This window comes from Biomphalaria glabrata, chromosome 4, assembly GCF_947242115.1.
Source record: "Biomphalaria glabrata chromosome 4, xgBioGlab47.1, whole genome shotgun sequence".
NCBI lineage: Eukaryota > Metazoa > Mollusca > Gastropoda > Planorbidae > Biomphalaria > Biomphalaria glabrata.
The window spans coordinates 12,831,156-12,848,160 of record NC_074714.1 but is presented as its reverse complement, the minus strand read 5'-3'; the positions used below and the strand labels follow the sequence as shown (position 1 = coordinate 12,848,160).

General features: G+C 34.4%; 2 protein-coding genes across 8 annotated transcripts in view; one reads left to right on the top strand and one right to left on the bottom strand.

Annotated features, from left to right (window-relative positions):
• Positions 1 to 7,313, bottom strand: part of LOC106052668 (uncharacterized) — a 41,208-nt gene extending 33,895 nt beyond the window's left edge. Inside the window, exons 1-3 of one of the 7 annotated variants that reach the window (XM_056026961.1) lie at positions 7,070 to 7,313; positions 3,116 to 3,243; positions 1,492 to 1,660 (exon numbers count right to left, since the gene is read on the bottom strand). In XM_056026961.1, the coding sequence (XP_055882936.1) occupies positions 1,492 to 1,660; positions 3,116 to 3,189 (243 nt within the window). In that variant the 5' untranslated portion in view covers positions 3,190 to 3,243; positions 7,070 to 7,313. Of the gene's footprint in view, positions 1 to 1,491; positions 1,661 to 3,115; positions 3,244 to 4,308; positions 4,328 to 4,614; positions 4,855 to 6,268; positions 6,505 to 6,561; positions 6,984 to 7,069 lie in introns of those variants that run through there. The other 6 variants (XM_056026965.1, XM_056026962.1, XM_056026964.1 and 3 more) reach the window with 6 other exon arrangements.
• Positions 7,314 to 9,270: 1,957 nt separating this feature from the next.
• Positions 9,271 to 16,627, top strand: LOC106064811 (cyclin-Q-like). The gene is made up of 6 exons (XM_056025742.1): positions 9,271 to 9,457; positions 12,886 to 12,983; positions 13,982 to 14,067; positions 15,262 to 15,394; positions 15,568 to 15,795; positions 16,277 to 16,627. Exons 1-6 carry the CDS (start codon positions 9,400 to 9,402, stop codon positions 16,367 to 16,369), a joined length of 696 nt encoding a protein of 231 aa, XP_055881717.1. The 5' UTR covers positions 9,271 to 9,399; the 3' UTR covers positions 16,370 to 16,627.
• Positions 16,628 to 17,005: the final 378 nt, after the last annotated feature.

Below are 17,005 nucleotides of genomic sequence, written 5' to 3'. Positions count from 1 at the left end.
TCTACAGAATCTAGTGAACGCCTTAGCAGCTGCTTGTCAAGAGTTTAGCCTTACTATAAGTCTCTCCAAGACCGAAATCCTGGCACAAGACGTTGCAGAAATACCTATAATACAAATTGGGAACCACACCCTTTCAGTGGTGCAGGAATTTACCTACTTGGGTTCAACAATTGTCAGTAACCTAGACTTAGACATCGAGCTGACAAAAAGGATAGGAAAAGCTACCACAGCATTGGCAAAACTATCCAAGCGCGTCTGGGAAAATGGTAAATTGACCACAGCGACCAAAATCCTAGTCTACAACGCCTGTGTTGTGAGCACTCTCCTTTATGGCAGTGAAAGCTGGTCAACATACATGTACCAAGAGCACAGATTGAATAGTTTCCACTTGCGCTGCCTGAGACGCATAATGGGCATCTCTTGGAGGGACCATGTCTCCAATCAGGAAGTTTTGAGATTGGCCAATATGAACAGCATGTATGCTCTCCTGACACAAAGGAGATTACGCTGGCTCGGACATGTCACCCGCATGCCAGATGGTAGAATCCCGAAAGATATCTTATATGCTGAGCTTGTGGAAGGAGTCAGACCCAAGGGCCGCCCAAGACTAACATATAGAGATGTCTGCAAGCGAGACATGAGAGCCTCAGGCATCAGTGAAAGTATGTGGGAAAACATAGCCAAAGACCGGAGTGCATGGAGACAGACTGTGCGTGCTGGGACAACCCTTGCTGAGAATAAAAGAATTGAAGCGGCTTTAATCAAGAGGGAAAAAAAGAAAGCTGCCCTGTCTGCTAGCCCTAAATCAAAGGCATACAAATGTACGAATTGTGGCAAAGTCTGCCGTTCTAGAATTGGCTTGATTAGCCACACCAGATTCTGCCCCGTCTCAAGATTAAGCCAAAACCAGTGACTCACTTGGGCGCATCCATTGCCTTTCGAGACAAAAGGAGCCATATATATATATATATATATATATATATATTATATATATATATATATATAGAGAGAGAGAGAGAGAGAGAAAGAGAGAGAGCGAGATAGATAGATAGATAGATAGATAGATAGATAGATAGATAGATAGATAGATAGATAGATAGATAGATAGATAGATAGATAGATAGATAGATAGATAGATAGATAGATAGATAGATAGATAGATAGATAGATAGATAGATAGATAGATAGATAGATAGATAGATAGATAGATAGATAGATAGATAGATAGATAGATATTTATTCCATTATTTAGTTGGTGGAGCGCCGTACAACATGGTAGGTTAGCTTTTTCCAGTGCTTTCTGAATCAATGTCCTCATTATTCTATCAGCTCAATCGATCTTGCCCGTCTGTTGATACTCGGTCATTGGTTTGTATTTATTAACTAGAGCTGCGCGTTGTTTTTTAATTATCAATCAGAAAACTTCAAAGCAAAATGAGCATCTAAGTGTATCTGTAAACTTGTTTTTCTTATTTGTATAAACTGTCTTACATGTCTGCTGGTAGTTCTGATCCACCGGTAGGGATTGTTCACATGTTTACAGACGATATCCAGCATGTCAGGAGGATGACCCGGAAGCGCAAAGTCAATATAAATGAGCTTTGCGCTTCGTTTTATATGTTTGGCTATTTCATCCCTGAAGTCACCGCTAGCTTCCAGCCTGCAAGAAAGGGAAGGGATAATATAGATCTAAATCAACAATAGGGAATAAATTATAGGCACTAATATCGTAAAATTTATTTTGTTTGATGGGACACTTTATAGTACTAAAGAATATTTCTCATCAATATGCTATGCAATCTTGTATCAAGTTAAACATACACAAATATCAGCCTGCTGACAAGAGATGCCACTTTCGGTCAAATAATAGTAGGCCTATTTAACTCTTTCTCTCCGTAATTATTTACCACATTCTGGTGGAATCAACGTTGGTATCGTCAGTTAGGAGAGAAAAAGTTAAGATATGCCTGAAGGATGCTACTGTAACTTAGATCACGTCTTAAGGCCAGCTTTATCGTGTGTAGAACTGTTTTTCCAATGAATTATATGTAAACCAAGCGCAGGATTCATGCAGTCCAAACAGTTAAAAAATGAGTAATAAATAAAAAGTGGATGATATTAAATTGGCAAATACTCGAATATCAACAGAGTTTTCAGACGAGAATATGTGCTTTCACAAAGGCTTAATCCCAGGGCTTCCTCTTACTTAAATCCGGCACTGTGCATCATACAATTTTGAAAGGGAAACTGCACACATTATTTTTACGTACAAGCGACTATAAAGTTTACTGTAAAAACATTGTGAAAATATTGTCATTTTCATGATACACTAAACTGTAAAAAAAAAAAAAGAACATAGCTTATCAAAACTTCATTTTATTATGTGCGCCGGATACACCAAAAAAGCGTAGCAATAGATTTGGGGGCCCGGGGGGGGCCTTGACCTTTTTCGGGGCCCCTGAATTTCGACATTCGACTTCTTGACATGAGATGAAGTATTTAATAAGCATGTGTCTAAATTCAAATTGGTACAGTATATACGTAAAATTAACAAAAAATAATCATTAAGACTTATTTCAGGAATAATACAGTTTTTTATATAGGCGAGATAATGCACAAGTGTAAATCTCAATTCATATCGCCTCACGTCGTGCTTTCTGTGCAGCAAAGGTCATCTATAACATCATCTAGATCATTTCTTTCTAGTATTTTTGACTCCACGTGAATAGCAAGATTTCATGGCAGTGGCGTAATATTTAATGTGAAAAAAAACATCCATTAGGGGGACCCTCAAGTGGGAGCCCGTAGGGACTTTTGAATTTGGATCCTCTTTCCCCCATCCTAGCTACGCTTTTGCAAATAGATATTTATAGTTTTTCCGTCACAAATATGCATCCCCAATAGGCTAATTATATTATTGTTCTAAATAGGTTTGTTTTGATATCGAGAACTGCTTACTGGTCTGTACGATAAATTTGAAAAAAGTTTCATCCTTTCACTTGGAGGTCACAAATCATAACCAACACAATGAATGAGTGACTTTTAACTTATTTTTGGGAGAGAGAGAGAGAGAGAGAGGGGGGAAATTCCTGAGTATAAATATTCATGTACCTACCAACAGGTTCTGTTTTTTGTCGCCCCAGATAAAAGGATGTGAAAAAACAAGTAAACCAAGACGGACACAAGCATTATTCTTTGTGTTTAGCGTTGACACTGCTGGCTTGTCAAGGACTCCAGTTACATCTGGATAGATGATTAGAGAAATAATACAAAAAATTTTAGTACTTGAAAAATGTTAACACTTATGCTGACTGACAAAAATTCGAAAATACGAATAAATTATTTTTTTAAGGAAGGTTTTATATAGATAGGCATATGTAAAACATTATAGGCCTAATTGTGCAGAATTAATTTAGATTGATTTCTAGGTTATTATTTAGGTTGCCGGACTTCTGATAACCCTTTGTATAGCGTATGTCACGTGTGAGTCTTAGTTAATTGACACAGTATCCTAGTCAAAACATTATAGGTATTTTTAAAGATACTACTTATGGAACGGCGCCAAACACTCCAAGTCAAAATCAAATTACTGATCAGCTATTAGCTCTGTGTTCACAAAAACACGCCCAGAGGAGGACAAAAAGCAGGACGAAGTGAGTTTTCACAGTAGTTTATTCACGCAAATACATGCATGGAAGTCGATGTACAACATTTTCTTCATAGTTTTCTTTGTGGGGGAATAAAGCGCCTCGTTGAGTCAAAGTATAAACTATTTCTCTCGTTTTATTTTTCCCTGTGCGTTGATCTACAAGGACGCGCTTTGAACGTTAGCATTTTGCCTTGACAATAGGCCTACTGTAAATAACAGTCATAGATCTTAAGAATCTCTAAGGAAAAGTTGTTTTTTTTGTACAGCTTTGAATATAGGCCTACTTTCTGCTGTTCATGAAAGATATTGTCTAAATAATGGTCATCTTTCTGAGTGATTTTGTGTTTCAACCCGAAGATATGCTGTATAATATGCCATTGCATATTATCCAGCAAGGACATGCCCTCTTTTTGCCGGATGTCTGGTAATATGCCATTCCATGGAGGCGCTGTTGCTGGGTAGTAAAGCGCTTGGCTATAGAATTCGGAGTTCGAACATTGAAGAAGACATTGATTTTTAATTTCGGGATCTTTAGGGTGCCTCTGAGTCCACCCAGCTCTAATGGGGGGACCTGACATTAATTTGGGAAAAGTAAGGCGGTTGGTAATTGTGCTGGCCACATGACACCCTCGTTAACCGTAAGCCACAGAACATATAACCTTTACATCATCTGCTCTATAGATAGTAAGGTCTGAAAGGAGAACTTTTACTTTGCCATTGCATTAAACAACAGATGAAAGAAGGACAATTTCACATTTAATCCGATGCCTGCAGTACTGGGGTGATACGACCCCAAAAAGGATGACGTCCTCTTTTTGCCGGACGTCTGATAACCCTTTGTGTATAGTGTATGTCGCGATTGAGTCGCAGTCAATTTACACAGTATCCTAATAACAACATTATAGGCATTTTTAAAGATAACAACTTATAGAACGGCGCCAAACAATCCAAGACTAAGCACATACTGAAAAACAACTTCGGCGGGTCGGCACATTATCCTCCTGAACTAGTGAAAGCAGAAGTATTTTTTAATAAAAGTTTTAATGGCTTTTGATTGTTTTCATTTTTTTCTTTTATTGTCTCTGCCAGGTCTTTATACATTCATTAAATATCGTTTGCGTCTGTCTTTAATAAATGACTATAAATGACACAGTTTAATAGTTATTTAAGGACTCAATTTCACACGACGTAACAGAATCGTTTTTAAGTTTACATCTTCTTGTCAGACTTCGGCACACTTTGAAGAGCACATTCTGTGTTGAGCCTGTGACCCAGTTAATAGTAGACGAAAAAACCCGGCCCGACGTCTGTGGCCTACTTTTGAACTTGAATTAACTTTTGAAAATGTGACACACTTCATTAAAATAACAAACTAGGACACTGTGAAGCTTTAACGACCAAAAAAAAAGACTGTTTTCTAATCCTCTGCTATTGTAAGGAAAGTTGTTTTGATGACGTTGAGAGGTAAGAGTTGGTTCAAATCTCCGGACCCCCCCCCTTTCCAATCCATCCCCTCCCGCTCTTGCTCGATATTTTCTATTCAATTTCTAAAAAAAAATAGTCACATCTAATTATTAAATACTAAAAACTAAAAATTTTATGCTGCTTTTTTTTTTACTCGAAAATATAAATAAAAGTATTTATTTCCCATCTGAATAAGTCAATATATCTACACTGCAGGTAATGGAAGAGGAGTGGATTTAATCTACATTTAATCCCTTTGTCTGTTTTTTTTTTTTTTAAGAAACATTAATGATAGGAATTCATGTTCATGTATGCTCTAAAATGGACTCTTTGTGAGAATTTCTCTTGCCCATGTTACGAATAAAGTTCCCTTTTTCTAATATACTATAGTAAAGCAGTGTGTCTTCGAGTCCAAGCATTAAAGGAGGAGTGTCGTAGTTCACCAGACTACACAGATCCGCCTGCGACCTGCGAACCAGGACGTTTTGGCGCCGCCGTTTTGGCGCCGCCGTTTTGGCGCGAAATACATTATGTACGTTTATTGTATTATTTCTTTTAAAAGAATTATTCATATCTATGTTTTGCATGAGTTTTTCTGTTAAGACATATTTTTCACGTACTGAATTTAAATGTGTGTTTGTTTTTCACATCATTTTCTTTAATAAACATTTTGGCTTGTGTATGTGTGTTTATTAAGAGGCACACTTTTATTTTCAAAAAAGTTTTTTAAGATATTACTTTAAAATTAAAAACAAAATCAAAAACAAAATGAAACTATGATAGACTAAAAATTGATGCAATTATTTGTTTACATTAACATTGGTTTATTTTATGACTGTATAATCGTCAAATGATATCTCGCGCCAAAACATCCCGGCGCCAAAACGGCGGCGCCAAAACGTCACGTACCGTGCGACCTGCATATTTCGTCACACCTAATGCACATAAAGCCGTTGCCTAACGGGGGTCTAACAGACTTTTCAAATGTGGGTTCTCTGACCTTTGTGAGAACTCCATATAGGCTACTTTATAATATATAATGAACTCTAAGACTCCATTGTATAAGATACATAAAAATACATATAACGTTTCTCTTTCTGAACTAAATACCCCTAGTGCAAGTAAGTAAAGTTGACCATGCATTCAATGGTTTACCAACGTGTTATAAATCCATCACAAAGAATTTGTCACATACTATAAAAAAAAATAATTTTCCTTTGATTGTACAACTAGAATGTTCTCATAGTCCCAGTAAAGTTGCAAATATTGTGAACTTAATACGTGTATGCCCCTAAAAAAAGGCCCTATTTGATTCCGAGCCAGTCCAATTAATAACAAACAAAAAATACAAATAAGAGTTTCTCCTTCAACTGATTTAATGTGATTTGTGCAACCGCCACTGTGCTTTGTGTACAAGAGGGATGGGGCAATGCAAATAGAAAGTTTACCTAAGTCAAGATAGGCCTGCACTCGATTACACAAAGGCTTCAGTCATGCCCACTCTCTTTTACACATCAGTGGCATAACGACTCGTGTTACTATCTGTTAGTAGTGTGTATGGCCTTAATGTAAGCATAAATAGAGCATAAGATATTGGAACTACACATTAAACAAGAAGACTGTTTTACTTTGAGACTTTGCTTTGATCATAACACTCTTAAATAACTTCCTATACGTCTATGAGTAGGTTATAGATCTTCTTAACATGCTCTTGTAATATAGAGAGCCTACTTCCTGCAATTGTAATCTCATAACAGCCTATAACACATTTTAGTTCTTAAATAATCCTCTTACAAATGTAACTATTTATAGACAGACATCTTTCTTTTCTATTTATAATCATTAAAAAAAAACACTTTCAAACTTCAAAACCTAATAATATTTATAAAAAAACAAACACATAAACCACTAGAAATTTGTAAAATGCATCTGGCCCTACATATAAAACCAACTTACACGTGTGTTTGCAAGGATAGTCCAAAAGGAACAACACGACCTGTCAATACCTGACATGAATCAGTACCCCATACAGGTGACATGAAACACTCTGACGCTCAACGAACCGTAAACATAGCCTAGTGTGTCGCTATCATAGTTTACTTCTCCCACACAGGGCAGAATTAATCATCGTGCATGGTCTAGAAGTGTCCCTAACCAAGGCGGCTCATCTAGTTGGCCCTCTGTCTTCCATGACACGGCTTCCTAAATTTTTACATAGCTTATATCAACTCACTCTGTATGTCTGTCTGTCTAACTATCTGGTAAAAAGTGTGTACACGTTATTTCTCCGACACCCATTCTCGGGTCAAGTTGAAACCTCGCACAATTATTCCTTAAAATAGACAAGACCTGAATAAATTTAAAAAAGAAATGGTTACAAAGACAAACTCAAAATCGGCTCCGGAATTGGTCTACCCAGGCAGGTAAAAGGCAGGCTTCAATATTTTCAAAAAGAACATCAGAATGAAATTATATCTAAGACAAATGACAGAGAAGAATGGAGAAAGAAGGTTGACAGATCTTGTGTGGTGCCCCAGCGGTCCAGCAGACCAAAGGATAAGTGAATGTGGAGCTAGATGTGAACCTGGCCTAACTGATGTCTTATAATGAATATCTAATTGTTTTGTAAAGGGTCAATCTCTTATTCAAAACATTTCCGTAGTAGTTAGTATGACAGAACTTTGCAATACAAATATAATAGAAAAAAAATTGACAAAAAATCTAAAAAAAAATTGCATAAATATGTTTAAAATATTGTAAACAGTTGTCTCTCCTTCTAAAGAGCCTCCCGTGTTTGTTACTATTAATAGTGAATAGCTGTAAACGTGATGTATTTAAAAAAAAAAAACTGCTTGCATAAGTGATTTAAAAAATTAGATTTTTCGCTTTCAGAATAGAAAAAATAGTAGCCGTTGCATCAGAACTTTGAATGGTCTAAAATATAATAGTGCCAGATTTTCATAATCTTTTCTAGTTTACGAGATTTAAACGGGACAGACGGACAGACGTACATTCCTCATAAAACTAATAGCGTCTTTTCCTCTTTCGGGGGCCGCTAAAAAAGTAACCAGTCGGACTATTAATTACTGTAATTTAACATTTTGTTTAATAGCAACAAAGGAAACTAATACTTCAGTAGTCACACATATACATATATTATATGGCTGAATTTGTTGGGTTTAGTCCCCTTAAATAATTGGTAACAGATAGCCTATTTTCATAACCATGTTGAATTCTAGCATTACGTTTCTTAAACTGTGGCGCGCCCTCCCCTCCAGACCAGGTGGAGTTCGACGTGTGACAAGGGAAACTTTTATTTATGTATTTATAGGACACAAAAATAAATGCTTTGGAAATAGGGCCTAAGCATAGTATCCTGCTTTTCAATCCTTATTTGAATATAAAATTAAATTTTTACTGATGTTTCCACACAAAAAGAAAAAAATAAATAAAATAAATACCGGTAGTTTAAATGCGAAACTTCGTTTCTGTTTCTAATTAGGAAATTTCGCGAGAAGCGTCTGCATCAAAATTATCTCAAATGTTGGGAGGGGGATATTTAATTAATTAATTAATTTATTTGTGTAAAAGACATTTCAAAACGTCCCCGCTTGTGCGATTCTACTCGACTTTTCCATGTCATATTTTCACCCAGCTTTGGTACATCATTGTGTTGACGACTCGAAGAATGCCTTTCTGGAGCTCTGAATGCAGGAAAAAGTTTGACGCCCGGTCTCTGCCGCGGCAGCCATTAGGGAAGCTTGCAGAGTCCCCTTAGACCCACTACTGATTAAATAATGTGTGGACGAGGAAACATAATTTTTGTTTGGGAATGGGGTACAGCTACACGTAAATTTGAAAAACACTCCTATACATCAAAAAGGTAGGCTAAGATTAGCTCGATAACGAGGTTTCTTGTCTATGGCTAGATGGGTGTCTGATCGTGTGGTATGCGCTCTAGACTGTGGTTCGAACCTGTCCGCCACCATCCGCTGTCCTGTAGGAGATTTGGCAATGATGTTTATAATAATCTTTAAATCTGAAGGAACATCCGAAACATGGAAAACTAAAACAGATTTAATTGTGTTTTTGTCTTGACAAATTCTTGGTTTTAAATAGATCAAATTATTAAAAAGTTTAACTCCAGTATATATCTAGAAACCGGAAAACGCACTGCAAACATGATATTATATGGATAGCTGGACTAACCTAGGCTAATATATTATTAAATGTCTAGATCTAGATAGATCTATATTAAATAATTAATTTATTAAGAAATAACAAAGATGTCAGACAGTAAATCCAGAGTCCATTTTCGAGTGATGAAATATATTCATGAATCAGGTCTAAAATTAGTATTTAAATTCTACTTGTAACTTTCTTAGACTTTCTAGATCAGTCACAATCAGTGTTTCTCAAACTGTGTACCGCCGAAGATTTGCAGGTGTGCCGCGGGAGTTTTCAGAACGCCACACGTACACGGGTCTGCCTACTATTAAATTTTTATTTTACGTTGCGACAACATCCTCACTTGCAAGGACAAGTAATAGTAGTGGATCGCTCCATATTGACGGAAAGAGGTGTTAGCTCTTCAGGTTATATATGCAATAGTCCACTAAACTGTCTATACATATATTATTATAATGACTCAAATGTATGCCGCCTTAGCAGACGCACAGCAGTTCTTGAATTGGTAATGATAATAATAAGCGATGTGTTTCATGTAAATTGTTTAGGTTTATGCTAATAATAACAAATTATCAATAAGCATTATTCATTGTTATCCATGGAGAAATATGTTAGCAAGAATGAAACTTCTATAGCGTTAAATGAAAAGCAAGAAACCAAACGAAGGTACAAAGAAGATTACATTGGATATGGTTTCATATCTGATCTTCTGGACCTGAAGATGCTCCATTGCCTTTCTGTCAGATCTGCAATACAACTCTGTCGAATGAGGCGCTTGTTCCAATCAAATTGAAGAGACACTTGGAAACAAAACATCCAGCTGTAAAAGCACAACCAAAGGAATACTTCGAAAACATCAGGGCTCAACAAAATAAACAAGCTAAGAAACTTACGAACTACCTAAAGCTGCCAGAAAAGGGATTAATTGCAAGTTATAAGGTTGCTCAGTTATTAGCAAAACGCAAGAAAGCACACACAGAGGCTGAATCAGTCATGGCTCCAGCTTTAGCAATAGTTGTTGAAACTATCCTTGGACCCGATGCCGCCGAAAAAGTTTTAAAAGTTACTTTGTCAAATGGTGCTATCTTGCTCAGAATTTAAGACTTATCGTCAGATTTACAAGATCAAATCTGCAAACACTTTGACGTGATTTACGATGAAGTGTCTCTGCTGTGGTCTCTTCAAGTTGATGAATCCACTAACGTAGTTTGTAGTTTGTTTACTGTGCCGGCAGACAAAAAAGTTTGAGAACACTGATCTAGATTCTAGATCTACTCTAGATGATTAAATTAGATTATTAGTAAAATAAATAATAAATCATTAAATGAACTAAAAGACTAAGTCACTAAGAGACTGCTGACTACTACCCCTCTAAGAGTTAGTAAAAGTAAGACTAAAGTTACTAAAAGTAAGACTAAGACTCTAAGTCACTAACTTGACTAAGTCGACTAAGTCTTACTCTTAGTGTTAGTCTAAGTCTAAGACTCTAACTAATAACTAATTATAGTAATTCTAATTAATTTAAATAACTAAAGTGTCTAAAGTCTTAGAAGACTTAAATAAGACTAAGACTTATTGTCTTATAAGTATAAATATGACTAAGTAAATAACTTAGACTTAACTTAGTCCTAAGTCACACTAAGTGTAAGTAACTTATTCTTATATTAGTTATAGTCATAGATCTATCTTTTTAAGTTAAAGTTTAAGTCTTAGTAAAGTTAGTCGGTTTAGAATACTTAGACGACTTAGTTAATTGAGTCACTAAGTCTATTCTAGTCGTCTAAAATCTAAGTTATATACTATAGGCTAGTATAGATTCTACTAACTTTACTAAGTTATACCACTTACGTTTACCAGACTTAATGTAGACCTAGTAGTAGTAGTAGAGTAAAGAGCAGCTGCCTTATCGAATACCACCCTATTGTATCCCATAGCCATATCGAACATCTCACCATAATGACCATATTTTTATCAATGAAACAATGCATCTTTATTTTGAATGGATAATATACAGAAATGCTGATATTCACTAATATTCAATAATAATGATATTTACCAATACTGTGGTAGTATGTTTTTATGGTGTGCAATCCATTTTTCTAATATGAAAGACATTTAGAGTGAAGTGCGATGAGCCGCAATTTGTGTATTATTACTAAAACTTAATATATATATTTTTATTTGAAAGTTTACAAAAAGACTGCTAGACTCTACTGCGTCGTATGCACCTTTTTTTTTCACATCCATAAAGGCAAAGTTCATGATGATGTCAAACTCTAGAGGTGTGGAATTTAAAATTTTTTTTTTACTTTCCAGTATTGACGGAGATGGTTCATAGGCTTAGGTCTTGGGCTATTTTAAAAGTCTGATGACTCATCAGCTCAAAGAGACTTTTGTAATTTGCATATAGATACATAAGGAAACACATGTGTTATATAAGATATGTTGTGCATTGAGTCTGAATTATTTTACATTAGGGTTTTTATAGCATGTTAGAAAGTTCGAGCAGCATAGTTGTTTTTTTTTTCTATAGAAGATAAAAAAGTAGAATATTGTAGAATATTGTAGAATATCAGAATAAATATTTATAATTTTAAAATGCTTATTATTAAATCAGTATGCAAAAGCTTTTTAGATAGGAATAGTAGACTAACAATTATTAGTCGACAAGTACTAGATCTATAACACAAAAAAAATATGTGTGACATCATTTTTACGCACTGAGATGTTCAACACAGGATAGCTGGTAGAAGACTAATAAAAACTTGTGTCTAATGGGAGCTATACTAGTGTTATAGTATACAATTATCGGTCAACAAGGTACGATGTCTAACATGAGCTGGTGTCAAGCCGGTTACATCACTTGTACTGTGTCTGTTAGAAGTGTGGACCTGCACTAGATATGGTCACAAAGAATGTTGTAATCAGAACATGTTAGAAGAGTGGAGACACTCTGAGTGGGAAAGAGTATGAGATCTCCTATCACTCCTCCTTCACTCCTTCCCCTTCAAAATTATTCTCGCAACAGAGACATTGTTTTTCATTACTAGCGCAGCCAGCTACACGTAACACTGTTGTGTTTAACTACCTTGGTGTGATGTCATTTACAAGACAGGAATACATTTGTGGCACATGGGAAAGCTGGCAATGGCTGGTGTTCTCGAGCTGGAGTAAAAAGGAAATTACTTTGTAGTGAAAATTAAAGATTAAAACATGTTTAAGATATATGTTCTTTGATCTGCTCAAGCCTTCCATTAGCCTGATCAAATCATGAGAATTATACTTGACCAAACCCTATTTACACCTCATACATTAAATCATATATCTATTTTTATAGACAAAATGATGAGAAATTCATAGCTACCATCAGTTTTTTTATTGGTCAGACTGTTATGGAGCTATAAAAATTCAAACTTAAAAATGGCTTAATTAAAATAAGGCTATAGTAGTCATTAAAATCTTTATATTATTATTTTATTTTAAAATTGATTATTAAACAAATTTTAGTTGCCTTTTTACCACACTTATGGCTGATGATCCCTTCAATAAATACATGCATTTCAGATCTTTGTTTTTATTTACAGGAATGAAACTTCATCTACACAGTATTCCAATTGCCACTGCATCCACAATCTATCACAAATTCTTCAGAGAAAATGATTTGAATACTTATGATCCATTTGTAAGAGAAAAAATATTTTATGCTTATCCTATACAATTTATGCAAAAGTTTAGTGTGTGAGAGATGTGTTTTTCAGTGACACAAATATTTTTATTACATTTGCTTATTAAATTTTAAGGGCAGTAACAAATTGAGGTAAATGGTAGCTTATGAGTAAAACAAATATCCAGGTACCATAACAAAAGAATGTAGAAAACAATTGTTGAATGTTGGTAGCCAGCAAAATGATACAAAACCTGGTCAATGAGAGTTAAGTGTTTTTTTTTGTTTTTCAAATTAATTTAAATACTTTTTTGTCATTCATTACAAATTGTGAAATATCACAGGCACTTTAAAAAAATCTATATAAAATGTCTGGGGGGGGGGGGAAGCCATTTTTAATAGACATTAATAGGAGAACATAATAAAGTTAAGTTGATTTTACACATTTTTATTAATGACCAATTAAACATTTTTTGCTCTGAGCTTTTCATCCATTTAAATAAAATTTTTGGTAATCATCACAGGTAAAAGGGGGAAAATGATCTCCAATAGTTGCACTAAGTTTCGGTTTACTTACATCAGTAGTTGCACTGCTTTTTGGTCTATTTACACCAATAGTTGCACTAAGTTTTGGTCTATTTACACCAATAGTTGCACTAAGTTTTGGTCTATTTACACCAATAGTTGCACTAAGTTTTGGTCTATTTACATCAATAGTTGCACTGCTTTTTGGTCTACTTACATCAATAGTTGCACTGCTTTTTGGTCTACTTACATCAATAGTTGCACTGCTTTTTGGTCTACCAACATCAATAGTTGCACTAAATCTTGATCTACCAACATCAGTAGTTGGACTAAATCTTGGTCTACAAACTTTAGAGCAGTTCTCTTTTTTTGCTTTGCCAGACTTTTGAGTATTAAAATCATGTTTGAAATAAAAGCTTTTTATTAATCTCGGTAAATGTTTATGAAGTATGGTTCCATAATGTAAATGTGTTGACATTGTTTTTCTTTAGCTAATTGGAGCAACATCCTTATCATTAGCTTGTAAAATTGAGGAGGAAAACGTCAGATTGCGGGATATCATCAATGTCTGTTATCGGTAAGACAATTAATATAGTGATTGCTTTCATATTATATCGCAGACATCTTTTAAGCTTTTCTATTGGACTTTATGGTATATACGCAATTAGAGTTGGAGTTTTAATTTGAAACAAAAAGGCATACAGTAAGTAAGTCTTAAGAGACACTCAAAGCAGTTGCAAACCCATGACTTTCTTACACAAATTCTTTTTTATAAAGTTTAGGAAGCTTGTAATTTAATTTGAATTTGTAATTTAGTAGCAAACAATTAGTACTTGCTTTTAACACTTGATCAGTAACAAGTGTAAAGAACATTTGTGCTGGTGTGTTTTGTGTATTTCTGCAAGTACCTTGATAAATATTGTAGAGTTTGAGTGTACTGCGCAAGGGAATAAGATGCAAGAACTTCATGTACACTTCATCGCAAAATAAGTCCATTCTAACAGAAAACTAACTTTAGTACCGGGTACAGAATGGGCCAGTCGAGTCTCTTGTCATAATTGATGTAATCATCTCAAGAATCAAATGCTAATTGTTAAAAAAATCAAAAAAAAAAATCACTAGAACCCCCTAGTCTCATGTCATCACTAAATGTCGCATTGAAAGTCAGTCAACTATGGTGCATCACTATTCTAACTAAATATTCTACACAAAAGATGACAAAAGTGATTATTGATGTTTAACTTTTTTCTTGAGTGAAATACTTGCTTTCTCTACTAGATGTATATCATAAAGAGTTTAATTTCATATAAATATATATACTTATACTATTTAACTAGGGTTTCATTTATGTTCCTTTAACCATGTTACCAAGATTTATTTGTGAGAAGTATTCATGGTGTTGAATATTTTAGTGGGTTGAAGTGATTGAATTGAAATTCTGCAGGAGGCAGTGATTTTTTTTATATATATTAGAATGGTAAGATTCTAATAAGTTCGTGATGTTTGGAGCAAATTAGGTAAAGGCAAACCTATAAGTTTTGAACTTTGCATCTTCTGGAACAAATTACATTATTTTATGTCAAATACTAGTTAATATGTAGAGGATGTGAAATTATTAGCAAACACCTACAAGGAAAAGCCAGTAGTTGGTAGACAGTTGCCCAAATCACAAAGCAGATATACATGTATTATTTAAAAAATAGAAATACAAGTTGTTTTTTTTTTAGTATTTGTTCTTACAATTTTAATTTTTTATTGACTTTTTATACAGAACATTACACAAAAACAAAGCTCCATTAGAAATAGGGGACCAGTTCTGGGCGCTGAGAGAAAGTATAGCTAGCTGTGAACTCTTCCTTCTCAGAGCGTTACAGTTTACAGTGGTGTTTGATCATCCCCACAAGGTAAACAATCCAGTGCCTATAACAGTCCACTTGCTTTGAAACTTTAAAATTACATAAAATAAGGCATGTAAGAACATTTTGCTTGGTGCTGTTAAAATAACTACTTCATAATTTTAGTCCCTTAATTGTAAGTTTGATTTTAAAATGTTAATTATATATATATATTCTTTCAGTATTTGTGCCATTATCTCAAGGCCTTATCCGACTGGTTTGAGCCACAACAGTGGGAACGTTATCCAATAGCAAATACTGCCTGGGCATTTCTTCAAGACAGTTATCACAGTGACTTATGCCTAGATTTTCAGTCCAAACACATCGCAATCTCAGTATTGTATCTAGCCTTGCTCTGCCATGGATTGGAAGTGCCATTTCATAAATATGCCAGGAAAAAATGGTGGCAGGTGTGTATGGTTTTTAAATATGTCTAATATCCTAATGGCAATGCTTTTCATCCAATTTAAAAGAGGATGGTTTAATAATGATTCTGTAACATTTGGTCCCTGGAAATGCTTTAAGCTGTAGCTCACTAATTCAGCTCTTACAAGCATAAAATAAAAAAAAAACATGTTTGCAACGTGCTTCCAATAGTGATAGCCAGAAAACTGGTACATTTATTTAACATTTCTAATTTAATTTACCACCAAAGACATTTGCAGAGAATGAAGAAAATTATAATTTTTAAGAAATAATTTAATAATTTCTGAAGCAAACTTTTTTTTCTAAGTCTCATACATTACACTTATATTTTTTTTCATACCTATTCCACTTTCTTTAGATTGAAGTCACACATTTACACATACAAGTATGATTTATTTTTTTTTAAATAATGTTGTCTTAACAAATTTTTAAAGGAAAGTAAAATGTTTATTTTCTGCTTTACAGGTATTTAGTAAAGATGTCACTTTAGAAACCATACAGACTATTACCACTAAAATCATGGACATGTATTCAGCAGAGAATCAACTCCCAAGATAGAATGAAATGTTGGAACTCCTTTTTATTTCACCCTAATTATTGATACAATTTTCCATTATATATAGTTACACTTACCTGCAATGCAGTGTTATACTGTGTACCCTAAATATTTACATTATCTGATGGCCTTATTGTGTGAGCTCAGCAAATCATCTGTACAGTTTGTGTTATAGTTGTCTCATTTGTAAAATACACTGGTGATACTGTCATTGATATGCAGAGAGGACAAAACTCTTCCAATAAACAATTGAAAACATTGTTACTTGGTCACTTCCATTTCAGAGTAATCAGAAGATACATTTAAAATTACTTCTCTCATTGGCAGTCTTCCAGATATCACATCTTACCTTCTAGTCTATTATTTTTTTTCTCTGAATTAATATTGATTCAAGTCATCATCACTGGTTGACTCAAAAAACAACCTTCATATACACAAATTACTTTGGTTAATCAATGCAGTTCTATTTACATTCCAAAACCTAAATTTGGTACACATTACTGTTTAGCACTGGGGTAAGCTAAGTGTGCAGAGGTATTTCATTCATGTGACTGGCTTTAAAAAAAAATATCTTAATATCATGCCCTTGCCTTTTTTTTTTTCTGTTTAGATTTAAAAGTTCTTTTGTTTACAAAGTG